The sequence below is a fragment of the Triturus cristatus genome, chromosome 10 (genome assembly GCF_964204655.1).
Source record: "Triturus cristatus chromosome 10, aTriCri1.1, whole genome shotgun sequence".
Classification (NCBI taxonomy): Eukaryota; Metazoa; Chordata; class Amphibia; order Caudata; family Salamandridae; genus Triturus; species Triturus cristatus.
Genome location: NC_140593.1, coordinates 858,105,349 through 858,122,177, shown reverse-complemented (window position 1 = coordinate 858,122,177; position 16,829 = coordinate 858,105,349). Strand labels below are relative to the sequence as shown.

The 16,829-nt window shown below is 42.5% G+C and overlaps 1 protein-coding gene across 1 annotated transcript in view; it reads right to left on the bottom strand.

Annotated features, from left to right (window-relative positions):
* Positions 1-16,829, bottom strand: part of LOC146796113 (autophagy-related protein 9A-like) — a 236,975-nt gene that overhangs the window by 112,068 nt on the left and 108,078 nt on the right. Inside the window, exons 6-7 of the mRNA XM_085628481.1 lie at positions 10,769-10,910; positions 5,946-6,694 (exon numbers count right to left, since the gene is read on the bottom strand). Of these exons, the coding sequence (XP_085484607.1) occupies positions 5,946-6,694; positions 10,769-10,910 (891 nt within the window). The remainder of the gene's footprint in view (positions 1-5,945; positions 6,695-10,768; positions 10,911-16,829) is intronic.

The window sequence follows — 16,829 nt, the reverse complement described above, 5'->3', positions numbered from 1 at the left end:
ACAAAGTGCTGACATGTAATATTACCCAAGTGAGAATAGTGTCAAAAATTGCATATTCACTAGCTCATCCACATATACATTCATACCAGTTAGTTAAGCACCTATTCCAGACATCTGTCTGCAACCTACGTGTCACTCATGCCCTCAGCTGTTCATGTTCTGTGAGCGATGAGAGCTTGTACAACTCTGCAATGCTGGATCTGTTCTGAAGAAATGGAAGATTGCACTTATTGCCTTCCCTGAGAGAGAGAAGTCTGCTTTGCTAATACCACACTGTCTCTATTCTGTGAGGGACTAAAGTTTGCAGTGATGTTATCCAATTTGTATCTCCTACCCAAATTGTACCTGACCTCTGAAGGAGGGATGCTTGAACTGTTTCTGCCCAAAGTGCAACTGGTCTATGAACAGGGATGTTTCCACTGTTGTTTCTCCATCTCATAAATAAACAAAGGATGATTTAAATGTCTTTGCATATCATGCCTAGGCCTGTTAGAAGATTATTTTGGACCTAGGTCAAAACTAATTGCAGGGCCCTGTCCCAGTGACCCGGATTTCAATCATAACTTCCCAGCCTGATCAAACTCTGTGAACCGAGGCAATTACTTTTCTCCCTCTGCTTCCTTTTCAGGGATCATCACATTTGAGAGTTATTAGAAATAATTTAGATCAGGATGTAAACTATAAAAATACCTCTTGTATATGGTTTAATAAACCATAATGTTGCTCCATCTATGACAACAGTAAGGGCCTAGTATAGGAAGCATAAGACAACCAACGTGCCTCTTGGGTCACCAATAAGATTTTCATCAGTGCACAAAGGGGGGGGGGGGGGGGGATTGCACCATTCATCCAAGATCTGAATTGCACAATCTCTAATCAGGAAACCTGGCTTCCATCCGAGCTTCAGCGGTTGACCTAACAGCGTGACACTAGGCAATTACTTTTCTGCTCTGTGCCTACTTTTCCATTATCACAATTGAGAGCTCCTTGAAATAGTTGACGATATGCACTGTCAAACTACCTCTCGTGTATGGTTTAATAGACTATAATGTTGCTCTGTTCATAAAAAAAAAAAAAAAGGCTTCTAAAGAATGAAACAAGACAATGAATTTGCCTCTTGAATCACTAATTAATGTGTCACAGAAGAAAGGGTGGGGATCAAACATTTTAATCAAGGCTGCTCAGAGCAGTGCTATAGTCTAAGGTGCTAAAGTGAAACAATCCAGAATACACTGTTTTATGTAAAAATTCATACCTCAGCAATAAATAAAGTAGCAGTCACCGACATTCGCAGCAGCGCAGGAGTTTGGCTGAGTCAAGAGCTGTTCCCGTAAGCTTCCACAACACTGTTTTTTTTTTTTTAACAGGATGCAACACAGATGGCACTACATTGAATTATGGGACACGGCAGGCACAGCCTCACTACCACTGCCCCATTGGTGCTTGCAGCAAGGTAAGAGATGCTTTGATGTAGTTCATGGCTTCAAGGCCTACACACTGCCGCTACTCACACCCAATCAGTTGAGAGTGTGGCTTGGCAGCATGGACATATTGTTTTATGGTGCAGGCTGCAATTAAAATGTTACTTGCCCTGGTAAACATGCTGCACATTGACAACCCTGCCAACAGCCTGTTGCGAGACCTGCCTGGCGCCCCTACCCCTTCTGAGGCTGGTCAACATGCCCTATGAAGCAGGGATTGTGTCACAATATTTGATGTGAGATGGAATCCTGGGGAAGACACCTGACCACACAAGGTGCAATATTCAAGCACTGAAACAAGCCAATGGAAAAGAGAAATGTCCATTGCTTGGCCCCCTAATATGAATTTTGCGGTAGGGAGGCGCAGGTAAAAAGAAAATTTTGCCCTCACCCTCTATGAATTTTTATATATGTCTAACACTTTACAAAGGTCGAAAATAAATGTTGACATAAGTGACATAACCTCACCCAAATTAGGGAACACTCTAACAAGGAGACTGTACGACATGTGAACTGTAGTATTCTAGAATGCATCCAAGTCCAGATATGGAACCCACTGATTAAGCATAGATCACGAGGTACGTGAGTGTTCAACCTATACGAGTATATGAATTAATGTAATTCCATACAGGGTTTGGCTATTTCTTACAGGAGGTTTGTACATCTTGTATGTTTGTCAGGTTATATAAATTATATAACATTCCTTTAATATCTCTCACTCTTTTGTATGTTAGCTACCTGTGTTGTACCTGTACTGTATGTGTGAAAGAACCATGTGATGTTCTTTCAGCAGCTGCCAACTGTCCTTTACTTTTTATTTGTGTTAGGTAAAGTTGCACTGCGGCTGTCCATTTTGATCCTTTATTGTGGTGTGAAGCTTGGTATAAGACGTTCTAATTCACTTAAGAAAAAAACAATCCACATTGTCAAAGCTTGTTTAAAAGCATGATGTGAGTGAAAGAGTGAACCTTCACAAAGTATGTGAGCAGAGTTTTTTTTGGTTTTACTCACTAACCTGGTTTTGGGAATAGAGTTGGCGACTTTGTAAAACGATAAAAGGTATCTGACAAGTGCCAATTTTAGCCAACAGCGGTGTGGATGCAGGGTTTTTCATTCCATTATGAAACTATTAAAAGCAGAACAACAAGCCCCACAATGCAACATGTTGTTGGCTGAAACAAATAGGTGGCGGTACCCTATGTTGTAGTGCCAAAGTGCAGAGTTAAGAAATACAAAATCAAAGCTAGTTCCTGGCTTTCTGTCTGTTTTTTCTTGTAGGCAGTCATGGTTAAATAGCCCAGTGGGGGAGATGGCAGAAATAGCCTTTCGGATGTCAAATGGCAGCATCTCCTGTTAATGGGCTAACATTAACAATCCTTGTAATGCCAGCTTGCTAAAATTCTATATATACCAGAACAATGTCATCATAACCAAGCTAGACGTGCAAACAGACACAGGAAAAAATAACCTTCCATCCCCATTTGTTGTCTTTCTTAAAGGCAGCGCTCAAAACACAGCTATGGATGTAATGCACCAAGCCTCAAACAGGCTGCAGGTACTGGCCCACAAGGGTGGTCAGGCAACAGCAAGCACAGGGTAGGACTCAACAGGTTGAAATAACCATACAAATATTGTGGCCGGGGCAAGCAAATCTGGAGCTCAGTCATTATGCAGGGCAGTCTTAGTTCCTCTCCTAAATGAGTTTACAACATTTGATAGTGCTGACCCAAGAATTAATTAATGTAAATTATGTTGCTACACCATATTACCTTCTTCTAGCATACTGCTAGGTCAACACTGAAAAACCAATCAACTGTGTTAAGTGATCCTTTTGACAGCGATAATATAATACACTCTCACCAAGTAGTTTAAAGAAACGCCAGAGGCGTTCTATAGCTGGCCTGGTGCTAGGCTGATGGTTCTAGTTAGGATGTTAGTAAGAACGGGTCTTAGAGTCCCGGTCATCAGTATCATTGATATTGGTTATTACCTGTTTTACCCCACAGTCAAGGCCAGACAAGAAAATCAATTTCCTGATTTTTCCAACGAAAGATAGATTTTATGCATCTGACCTTCAGCTGTACACTTGGTATATAAAGACACGTTTATAGAGAGCCCTATAATCCTCACAGAATAATGAAGGGACATTTGGACAGTGTGGTTACTACAGGCAAAACCTCTACTATTTGACACTGGTATTTAAAGGAAACTGGACACTATTATACAGTGGAAATTTAAAGCTTTTTAAAAAGAAACAAACTATTCAATATGTGGGATCATTTTTCACTGATCGATGGATGAATACGGGCAGAATGGTAGTATTGACAGAATTTGCATTTATATTTGATGCAATACTGATCTACATTAAGAAAAAGTTTTTTGCAAGATTCCAAGATGTAGTCCTTCAAGGTTTTATCTGTATTCCAAGCTTCAAATTGCTTAATAACTTGGAAGACGAGGGGATTGTGCCTAGCCTGAACATTATGTTTACTACTAGGTCACGCCCATTAAAACAAATGATAGACTTTATGGCTATGAATATGATACAATTTATCAAGCCACAGTTGGATCACATCAATTACCACACTTTGCTGTACGGCTTCTCAGTCAAAATATATTTCCAATGGATAAAGTGTAAATATCCGAAGGAAAGGAGTCCATTAAGGCAGGAGTGGGGCCTTATTGACACCCAAGTTGCACTACATCACCCCACTGTGGGATGCACCCATTTCTGATCCGATATTTGAGGGACAGATTGTGTCCTCCTTGGAAAGGGATACACTGAGGGATTACTATGCAAGGAAGAAGCTTGACACTAGACTGAGGGATAGCATGGTGAATTTAGGACCTAGGAAAGGCTGCTGATTTAGGTATCTGCAGTTATTACTAACAATATAATACCCCAAATGGACTTATTCGTGGAGTATCAATGAAAGTATGAGGTAAACACTATGCCAGTCTCATTAATGATGTTGATGTATAAAATCTCAATATACTTAAGTTGGAATAACAGAAACGTCTTCACACAGACAAGTATCATGGGAAATATTTACATACACTTTTAAAGCCAGTCAAATGCAAGACACATTTTTTGTTTCATCTCATCTGCACTTAAGTTCCACAAGAATGTCTACAACACTGATGTGTGAACTCCTTCCCAAAAGCGTATTTTAGCATTATTTGAAAAGTTAAAGAAGTTTTACTTCACTTTTGGTGAGATTATGAGTGCAGTTCCTGATAGGTAGGCAACTCCATTTTCTATCAAGGTTTGCCCTGGAAAGATAAAATAGCTAATCCCCAGTATTTTTCCAAGTTAGTATAATAGTTTGCTGCAGATAAAGAAGTTATGGATAAAGCATTAGGTTGGAAGAAATAGCTTTCAAAAGACATGAAATGGGAGTTAGCATTAGTAAGTGTAGGTCTGAACAAGAGGTCAATCCTGAACACTCTGAAGTAACTGCCAATTGCTTCTGATGCATCAGACTGTTATAAAAACATATTACTCCTGTTTGCTTATAGGAAACTGTGGTTAAATCTATAATTCTTTCTTGTCTAGACTATGGCAATTACTACAATTTGGACTGACTACCTCAAACCTCAATGATTGCCGTTTCAACTTTGAACTGTCCAGAAAGCTGCTATCTTATCTATAATCTTCCTGGCCACTCCTTTACCTCGAATCATCTTTGCAAACTACATTGCCTTCTCACCTCTCAGTACTTTATTTTCAAGGCATTCTGGTTATGTCACTTTGCTGTTCATTCCACCGGCCCCATTGTTTCCATAACAAAGTTGATCCTGATATCCCATCCCATGCTAAGGTCCGTCATTTCAGATCAGGATGAAGATAATTTCCTATTTAGCCCCTTGTGCCCCAGCACTCAGAAATCAAAGGACGTTTCTTGCCTTCCGTAAGTCTCTCAAAACATTTAGGTTTCCATCCTAAATCCGGTTGCTCATCTGTCCTCCTTCTGTCATCTTTTCCTGATACCCCTTTTGAATGTTTTAAAAGCTTAGCTCTAGGTCACCAAGGTGGGTGTATTTGTCATCATCATTCCAGTAGCCATTAAGGTTAGGAACATGAAAAAGAGTGTGAGAGATATAATTTAGTATGATCACTAGTCGATATAAAAAAATAGAATAAAGACTAAAGATTATTCTGAGATAACTCATCTGCTACAAGAGATAAGCAAAAGATGTGCAACTATAAAATATCCACCATGTACCATATTTGGGAACACAAAATGTAATATTTAAACTATTCTCTAAGTGGTTGTTCCACTTCTGGACCCAATATATACCCATTTTGAACTACTGCTGCATAGAGAGGAAGCTGGTACACAGTGGGAACAGAACTCTTATCATGGCAAACACAAGGTACGTTCTTGCTTCTAAGAGGAATGAAAGTTGGTATCCAATTTCAAATCACACTGGATGTGACACAGTCACTCAAAATGGACTTACCTGGCCACAGTGATGACAACACCCAGAATGGTGATGGCAGTGAGAATGTGCTGTACTGTCAGCACATCTTCATCATACACAGTCAGCGAGAGGAGTACAGCCAGAATGGAGCCGGAGAAGAAACCCACATTTTTGGCAATAACAGTCAGCAGGGGGGAAGTAAAAGAGTTCATGTACTTGGTGGCTGGCTTATAGCCACGGCTCAGTCTGGTGTGCAGCTCATGATTCAGTTCATTGAAGTGCCGCAGGTAGAGGCGGCCATAAAGTGACCAGCGCCTGGCTCCCAAGCTTCCAGGCTCCCTCTTGATGACCTCTGTGTAGCTGAAAAATGCATACAGAATCTGCCAAACCAAAATAAAAGGGCAGAGGATGAGGTTTGCTAAACCCAAGAGGCAAATGTTGCGGCTGAGCTGTTGTGCCAGCTCTAGGCGATTTCCCATGCGTTTGTACTTCGGCTGCAAGTTCCACTTGTTCTGAAAGAGAGAGCCAGGTCCCCAGAAGAAGAGAAGTTCCAGATTGTATTTCAGGCCCTGTGTAAGAAAGATGACATCACCCATCAGTGGCAGCTGGAAGCGAATAGGCAACAGGGACTTGTTGACCATGGCCACCATGTAGTTTTTAAAGCGTAGAATGCGGTGGTATATGTCTAGTTCTGTTAATTCCTTTTTGTGGACGCACATTTGCTGCTCTCGCTGCAATGAGACAAGTCGGTCTTGGACCTCCTGCCAGGTGAAGTTACAAAGCTCATCCTGTCACGAAAAGAGCAAAAGAGAGAGGTTACAACTAAAGAGGAAGATCAGCAAAGGTAAACATTCAAAGAGATGTTAGGTTGTTGATAAAAACAAAGGATTATAAAGAACTGAGGTGGAGAGAAAAAGGGACAACGCCACAGATGAAAGAGATATTAAAACACTTAGTAAGAAAAATAGAATTTCAGACAGAGTACTGACCTTTTTAAAGACTTTCTTAGATAAAAGTGTCATGTTTTGTACAGGAGAATATAAGCATTTCCAGCGAATGATTCAATGGTACTAAAACTTTGTATTCCATCTGAATCAAGGCACATGCTCAAAGTGTGGTCGACTTTGATGTCGTTCGTTAGTCGACAAACTTTCCATTTAAAGTGGCCCCGCTTGTAGATTAGGGGAATCTTATGAACAACTACTTCTAAGCAGTGAACAAAGTTAGTTTTAAAGGGTTAAATATGCATTTACAAGCACATTTTGCTTGCGCTCCAATCCCAATATTAGACCTTCCTATACAAGCCCACAAAATGAGGAAAAGGCTGTATGAAACAGACTACGAAAGTGAATACGGGGGTGTAGGACAACAGTTCAAGGAGAAGAATGGGGGTCAGAGGGGAATCAGGAAAAAGTGAAAATTTTCGCTGGACTCAAAAAATAAGCCTCAAGTAATACTTTTTACTTAATATTTTGCAGGAATAATAATTTACAGGGTATTTGGGGCTATAGCAAAATACCCAGATTGCAGATAGAGGAAAGTAGATTCTGCAGATGCCTTTTAGGGTTACCACCTTGCAGTTCATTATTTTTACATGAAGAAGTAAGCTTAAGCTATGTGGAAGATCATGTTAAACAAGCTCCTATACTTTTGTGACTAGCAGTCTGGACAAATATCCACACCCCGCTAAATCTCCATCAATGAAGACTGTTTAGCCTGTGGTCAGGGATATAAAATCCCTTGGCTTAAGTACATTAAGCATATAGCTGGCCCTTGGTATACCCAACTTATTCTCTAGTCCTTAAACAGATCACCATAGGGCAGACAGCCAGGGTGAAAGATCAAGTGGCCCAGGGTAAAGCTATCACCTTAACCTGCCCATGTGAAGAATCCTCCACTCAGACTTTGTTACACTTTGTATACTTTTGTAAATTCTAAACCTTTCATGCATTTCTTTTTAATCCCTAATTCTTAAAACACATGTTCTTTATAACTGTAAACCTGCACTTTACTTTTTAAGAAAGGTGACTTTCCCTACAATAGGTTTCCACTTCAGATTATTCTAAAGTCTACAGCGGGTAAAACAAGTCATTGCTTTTTTCCCTTAAATCAAAAAATGTAGATTGCTAACCTGTAGTTCTTACTAATTGAATTTTATAATGTACTTGTTAATGTAGCATTTCTATGATTATTTATCAATACTTCTGTAATGGAACCAAACTGGACGAATGCTTCTCACCTGAGGGATTTTTGTGAAAAACAGCAGTATCACCTAGATTTCACACCCAATAAAAATGTGGTTTATGTACTATACCTCTGAATTACTAACATCTGACAGGGAAAATGCTGGTGTTTTTCATTAACAAAAATAAAATAGTTTGGCGAGGGTACAAAAGCAAAAAGGTTACAGTCTAGAGTTCCTTAGGGGAACTATTGCACAGTACTAAAAATTGTGAAATGTTTGAATATGTATAAAAAGCCTTACGTTAAAAAAACCGCTAAAGCAGGGTTCAATAAACCTCTACTGCCGGTTGGTACAGGAGCAATAGAAACAGTTTTCCTTTAAAACAAAAAAATGGGGATACAAAATCTAACAAGCATTTGCAATGAAATATGTGTCGCCTTTGGGACCTTAGAAGTGTTTAGCCATGCAGCACGTTTTTCTGGGTGCAACGTCTGCTGTTCTTGAACATGGAAGCTTTGACACTACTAGCATATTATAGCACTGCTTTGCCAAGTACATATTCAAAGTGTTTTTATTTGTACAACTGGTAGTTGCAGTGGCTGATTCTGAAACCGGATGACGAAAACCTTAAAAAATAATTACAAAAACAATCCCAGCAGTAGTAAATGCAAGAAAATTCAATCCATGAAGCAGGGAAAGGGTGCAGTACCACAGGCTGTTACAAGGTGTCCCACTGGAGTTTTAAAGGGACCTCTATTAGCCACATATGTACTGCACCCTTAATGCTGCCTACTATAGAACCAATCCAGATGTGGGGTACAAAACTCTAAATGAGTGGTTGTGATGTGGCACACAAGGGTCCTGATGGTCTCCCTAGAGTCACATGGCTGTGTTCCAGTACACGTTACTTGTAACTGTGATGTGGTTCTTAAGCTGTTTGGCATTCGTAAAGCGCCATGGCTGACTAAGTAGTAGGCAGGCACAACGCTCATGAATAATTAACTATTCACAGCAAAGCTCAGCATGCAACTGTTAAGTCCTTTACTGTTTGGGTGCTTATTTTCAAACAACTGCCTTGATGGTATTTAAAAATATCCAACATAATATGTATATACAACAGTATGACACGTACACAAATAATGGGACAGTGGAACCGTGCAGGAAAATAGAAGAATAGACGACAGCGATATGAACATAGATGATGGACGTAAATTCACTTGAGTCCCATGTGAATAGGCAATGAATATCAAGGGGGGGGGGGGCAGAGCAGGTGTGTAATCTACTTCACACATACCCTAGTTAGTGAGTTCTTATACTGTGTTATACTGCCCACCCCACCCCCAAACCCCGTCTCCCAGCAAGCACACGCAGGTTTTGGTGGCTAATGCATTTGCTGCTACTGGCACATGCACGAATACCGTGTGTTTAAAGCGATCGCAGTGCTGCGGGGGCTGCAGGGGAAGAAAGAGCCTGACAAGCAAGGTAGAGGAGGAGGAAGTCGGAGCCCGAGGGACAACGAGGAGAGCGCGTGATCGTCACAAGTGCTCGTTCTAAAGTGACTAAAAGTTCTAAAAATAAAATTGAAAAGAAAGGCAGGCAGCTGCCATGTTTAAATCTAAAGCCGACACATAAGCTGTAAAGCTGGCAATAATGTAAAGGCGTCCGCCTGTATTTCTTTTCTAGTTATTTACTGTTGTAGAATTCACGGCACGGCATGCTTTATTTTCCTATGGTTAAAGCTAAAATGCGGTATGCTGTGCATATTACAAAAGTAAATAAATAGAAAAGACATGCAGGCGGCCGCCATGTTTAAAGATAAAGTCTACGTACTAGCTGCAAAGAGTGCACAAACACAAAGGAACACAAATTTAGAGAAAGGATACCTTAACAGACTAATTCTCCAGGGGAGGAGTAAGACACAGGAAAGTGGGACATATAACCACCGGAAACCATAGAGAAGAAAGCTTTTTGAAAGGACACACACTTTAACCAACTATCAGTGAGGGATTGGCCAAAGCCCTTAAAAGTGATTACAGCATGCCTCATAAAGCAGCACTTGCGCACAAGTAGTCTTGACCTAAAAAGGATATAACTGAAAGATGGCACCTAGGACTATTCCTTTTCAAATTAAATGAAATGCGATTGGAAGAAAAAAAAGTTTTAAAAACTGTCAAGTCCCTTTGACTGCTAAAATGTGATTACTGCTCTGTATTAAAGACATCCATAAAATGCTAATCTGGCAGGTGCTTGGACAATAATGAATACGCACATCTTAGAAAACGGATGTCACAATCATCTTTGTTGCTAATATAAGACTTTGCAGCATCCAACAGCAGAGTTCTAGAGCAGTTAAACACAAATCAAAGAAAAAAGTGAAATTCTACAAGTTCCCTGACCATGCCTACTCTGCGCAACACATAGATTGTCCTCTTGTGAGAGTATAAAGAAAGTAAGCTCCCACTAGCATTCTTTGTGACATATATGTAGGCAAACGTACAGGAAGATAAATGTGTAAATAACACGCAAGTGCAGGAAATATTTGTGAATTAGACAAATACTTGTAAGATGCGACTATGCTCGGCATATGCTCACCATCATCACGTCCCAGCAGGAACACTCATTGAGGGAATATACAGGACTACCACCACCTCCCCATTCCTCTATTAGGCCTACTCACAGAAGGGATCTTCAAGGCTCGGATGTAGAAGCTGCGTATTTCCCAGTAGCTCAAGAGGTTACAAAACATCTTGACCAGCCGGTAGAGCCAGAAAACCGCTGCCATGACCAACAGGAAGATGATCCAGCTGTCCTCTTGGATCCTGTGAGATAGACAAAGAACACGTGACAATAAAGAAACACAGTATTTTTTTATTGTCTTGTATCGCACAAACTCCACCCAGCTATGTTGCAGAGCATTGTGCAGAGCAGGTATTAAATAAAACACATTTAATCAGAAACTGTGGTACCATAATAAACAGATTTTAGCATATACACAATAATGGTCATTATGTTAGACAGAGATCAAGAATACTGCAGCACTAGGAAACACACATAAAACCGATGATAGACACTGCCAACTAACTAAGAATACAAATCACAACTGTGCTACGTTCAGCATCATCAAATAGGCCTTGAAAAGCAAATAGCAATAACCATTTATTTGTATGGTATAAGAGAACCGAAATACCACTTGACAAGTATAAGGAGACCAGATATCAGGGAGTAAGCACAAGGAGAAGGTAAGGAATAGAACTGGTTAGGGAACTGTCAAACAATATCAGAAAAGTTGTCACGGATAAAGGAAGCAAGAGGAAACTATGTTCAGCATGTGAGTGGCGACAGAGCAGAGAGTTCCTGTCTGTGGCTAAGAGTGCAAGAAACAGCGCAAGACAAAAGTACACGTCCTATCACACAAAATGAGAGACCCTTTCGGAGAGTCACAGGACAAGCAGGGCCTACTGGGTCTCAGCCTTGGACGTTGGCATCATTTGCCTCTGATGTTTCAGGCATCTACCCTGCTATGGCTCTGCAAACTGGGCCAAGTACAGCCACTTGAGCACTTGACTCTCAGTGGTAGCGATGGCGAGCAGTTACAGGCTTCTCAGGGATGTTAGTGTGAGGTTAAAACAAGTTCAGCACTCTACCAACAAACACCCAACAGAGTAATAACTTGATTGTCCATCCTAGTGCTCATCTTTATAAAGGAGAAGTACTTTAATACACTATAAAATGCAATACTGTACACAACAAATGTTCAGATAATCTGAGTCTCTAGTGCAGGGCCACTGTCCTTAGGGCTGGGATGACCCTCTGCTTTTCCCTCCACCTCCTCTTCTCTATTAGTGTTAGGTACAGTAGCGTGGGTCTCAGGCAAAGGTCTTCAGTAGGCTCCAATTTTTTCAAGAGCACTTCAGTCCTTGCCTTACCTCTAGACAGTAAGACATGCTTGCTGCAGGTGCATTGGCCCTCTGCTCCAATCCTGAGAGCAGGCACAGGTAAACGCTATAGCCCGCTGTCGGGTCTCAGGTTCAGGTGGAAATAGCGGGGCAGCTTCAAGGTACTCCACAGTTCAGTAGTGGCAACATAGTCCAATTGGGCGCACTTCCAGTCAGCGCCTCGGTTAGCTGTACAGTCATTCACAAATAGTGATGAAGTAACTCACTGCAGCAGCTTCTCTTACAGTGGCATAGTCCGTTCAGGCACATGTTGGGCATGTGCTGAGGCGCCAGCAAATAATAAGTCACTTTTGGCACACTTAGACAGTGCTAATAGCGTGGCAAATGTCTCTTCAGTGATGCAGTGTTCAGTCACACTTGAGGCAAGTGTCTAGGCAGGATAACATGGACTTGTCACTAATCACTTCCTCAGTGGAGCAGACTGCTCAAGCAAAATGTGGGCAAGTGCTATGGGCTGCAACAGCAGAATCCATTTTGAACAAACTTGGGCAAGTGCCATAGGCAAAGCAATTAGATCTGGCAGGGTGACCTACTTGGGCAAACTTCAGCAGTGCCACAGACCCTCCGATTCAGCAGGTGCGACCAGCTCTGAGGCAAGAATATGCCAGTCACACTCTGTGGAATCTCTGTGAGGCAGACCTACAGCATTAAGATCAACTGCTCTCACCCACACTGGTGGTCAGTTCCTTTTGCAGGGCTGGCTCACTTCTTTCCTCTTCTTCCAAGCAGAGTACGTTCAGGTATTTAAGGAGACTGAGACAACTCTACTTCCAGATCAGACTCCCTGTGATGTCCCCTTAGCTTTGGGAAGCTGGCTGTCAAAACAGACACCAACTGTGGACACGCAGTAGTAATCTTGGTACTCCGTGGAGCACTCCCTCCTTGGTCAGCGAGAATTTGGAACTGAAACAAGGGGGTCAGCAGCTCACACTCTTAAATAAATACTAAACAGAAGAAGTTTAATCCCGGTCTGAATTTTCAGAACCGGTTTGGGTCAGTTCTCTTTTCATGTGTCTTTCTCAGGCTGACTTTCAGACTCATCCTTTGGCTAGAGTGATATTCCTCACATCAGGATTGTCTCCAAATTGGAATCCTCACAACAGAGGCGCAAAGACATTTGAGCAGTCTGCATCTGGTCATCAACATCCACACCGGCAGTGATCAGGAAAACCGAGAAAATGATGGCCTCTTCTGGAGGACACTTCACACTATGAACGCCAGTAACTGCAGTCCCATTCCACCTACCTACAAATACCAAATGGCAGTATTTAGGAAGACGAATCAGCAGCTATCTGCAGTAAAAGGAACTTACTTAATAACTAAGTGCAAGAATGTCTCCACTTTCCCCACTTCAGGACCTAGGTCCCCTCCCTCCAGTCTCAAGCAGGAATACACTTGGACTGCATGGAAACATAACCTCAACTCCATCTCGTGTACATGAACAAGCCAGGGGCTTCCAAAATTGGGTCACTCAGAAATGCACTGTGTTCCTAAAACGCAGACAACACACATACATCCCAACACACATGCGTTATGATGTAAGCTCAAGCATATGTGTTCACTTGTAGCAAGTCACCACTCTTCTGATTCCCAGTAAAAATATATTGACACACAATGGAATTACTAAAACACAGTATGCTGCCATCACAAAGCTGTATGCTAAACCCTGTGTGCCCCTCGAAGCCCAGGACAAGTCCAGGACATTTCTCATGTCAAAGGACAGGCCTTTCCTTACACACTAGATTAGTGTGAGGCTGGGGCCAAAAATCTACAAGCCAAGATTTCACATATTTGCAGTTGGGCACTCGGCCGGGGACACAACTTTACACAATGCAAATGTCTGCTCCACCACAGGAGAAATTAGATAAGTACACAACATCCCATCCTGAGAACCCCTGAACAAAGTGGGTAGGAGGAAGTCCTCAACCTCATGGAGCCCTGAGCCGAATGGGCAGAGTCATCGACAGCAGTAATATTGTTCATAATAAACAGAATATGAACAGACCTTGAAATTAGATTTGGAGAGGTGTGGGGTGGGCTTGGCACTGCTTAGTCAGGATAAGTGCAACGTAGTTGTTAGAGTGATGGAAGCAAAGTCTAGAGTGGCCGATATCAGGGAACACAATGGGTAGTCTAAAGACTAGAACAACGCAACTGCTGAAGGAATTTGATACACTAGAAGAGCGGGTCAAAGGTGCAGAATGAAGGGCTCTGAGAATCAATCTGTATCTTTGGAATACCACTACAGGGGACTAAGGGAGCCCAGCCCTAACAATTCATGGAGGGCTGACTTCCCATACTGCTTTCTATAGAAGACATTTTTCCCTGCTTTATGATGGAAATAGCACGTAGGACACTGATGACACTTGCCTTCTGGTGCACCTCACACTCTCCCCTCCAGCTCCCCATTATTGCATATCCCCTCGAGTAAATAATGCAAGACGCAGTCCTGGCAAAGGTGCGACGACTGAGGCAGATATAACGTGAATCTTCCCATGGCATGTTCTTTCCGAAAATAGTGTGAAAGCAGAGGAAAACATTTAATGAAGTGAAAAAATGCATGAACTATGCCATATGAGTAGAGCCTCCCTTTTCCGACCAAACTGAAACTGAACACAAAAAAAACGCCCTTCTTTGAAACACCAGAGGAGAAATAGCAGTGGACAACGAAACACAGGGCACTGAGTGGAACAACCAGGGTGCATTGATTGGCAAAAACAGAGACAGGAACCCTGGTCAAAGGAGAAAAGTCAGATATCAAACAGAAGAATAAAGTTGGTGGTCTGGCCATTTACAACCTAGAGAGGAAGTCAAGAAGGGAGAGGCTCCGAAGATGCAGGTGGCAGCTCCAATCCAGACATGCAGTTAACTTGCAACAACTGAGGTGACTAAAAAGGAAAAGGGGGGCATTCAGTGGTTCTCCTTCCACCGCCATCAGGGTGTATTAGGAATGCTGGGGTCCTACTCACGATCCTCATATGAAACACAGAAAATTAACTGCACAGGTAATCTAGCCAAGTAGGAGGTGTAAGGGGGTTGCATTTAGTTGAAGCAACAGAACTACAGGGAAAGGGGATGGGACGAAAAGATCATTTCTACATTGGAGAGGCAGGCAGTTATGAGAATGTGGCACAAAAAATGGGGAAGGGGCAAGTAACAGACCCAATTAGAAGAAGGTGTTGAAAGCTGGTGGTTTATGTTTTGTTGTCTATGTTACTTATACCATTGGAAAGTAGTAGGCAAACAGGCTAAGGGGAAACAATTCAGATTAGGTGGAGATATGAGGCCCCACCAGTGAAAGGGTGGTGGGACGAAGGGGTGGTGAAGATCACAAGTGTACAAAGTCTATTGGGGATTGCATCCAGACAGGTAAAGATTCAGAGGTTGGTGTTTTGCTCCTAACACTTCAAACATTGCTAGAAGTAGTGCTTAACCACTCACCCATATAGTGGGGGAGGATTCTCTTGTAGTTAAAGCTTCACTCACACAGACAACAAGTACTGCCCAGACAGAAGCAGTTTTACTTTCATACACATGCAAGGAATAGGAGAACCAGCAGTGCATGTATTATTACCATACACACCACAGGCACAGCACAGAAGTAGCAGAACTGGGAGGGTATTAAAAGAAATTGCAATTAATAAAGTTGCCAAATCCGCCAGGTTTCCAGTCGCCTTTTTTCTTTAAGAGTAAGAGATATCTTTTAGGTAGATGGATTTTTAATTTTGTCAAAATTATTGCATTATGATGGTGGTTGCTCAGTGTACTTATGCACCCACTGCAGGGATCTATGTTTGACCCTCATAGTCGAAGGTATGAATCCCAGTAGGTCCAATCAGTCTATCCACTCATCGATGAGACGTTGACAATAAGGGGCATGTGGCCAGGACGTCAGAAACTGGATGGTGGCAGCCTCTGGTGAGGACCCACAGGGACAATACAGATACCTCGACTAGCTTGCTAGTCGTTATCCAGGCCACGCCCCCTCATTCCCCAACACCGTCTAATAGGAGGGCTGAGGGGGCCAATGGTGTGCGCAACGGAGGAACGCAGGAGGAAGCAGCACTGGAGGGGCAAGAGCAGGACGGAGTACTATGCGGAGATGGAGGAGAATGAGTCGTCACTGAAGGAAAGCAGGACAGCTTCAGCGACGAGAGCAGAAGGCACCAGAGGGAGAAGGAAGCCCGAACAGCAGGGGTGGACAACTCGCCCAAGTGGAGACGAAAGTCGGCGGAGACCTGGAGGGAGTACGAGTGGCTTCAGGAAGGAGAGGTTGGCGTTTTGAGTACCCAAGCGAAAGGTGAGATGGACGAGGCTGCCGTAGTTCTGAGAAAGAGTCACGGCCTCAGGTAAGTAACCGGGTGGCGGCACCAGCCCTGGTAAGGTGGGTGGTGACACGGCGTTACTTGGTGGGGCTGTAACTGTCTTTGTGGGGAGCACCCATTGGGCGTGTGAGGGATGGAGTGTTCCTTGCGTTTTATTATCACTGGGTGAGAGCATTTGACTGCACTGAGAGGCCATGCCTTTACTTCTGCACATTTAGTGATATTTAAAATCACTCAATTTTGTGCACCGCTTGGCAGTGATCTTTGCTTGACAGTAATTGGTTTTGCGGATTCCTTCTCCACATAGGACTGAACACTAAAGATCCCTTGGTGTTAGGTTTAGACTGTTGGCCATTACAGTTAGATAACAAGGTGACTCTGGTGACAGGTCCCGATTTTGTAGCCTGACCAGTACTCAAGCCCTCCCACTTTTGTTTTCCCCGAGCGTGAAGTATAA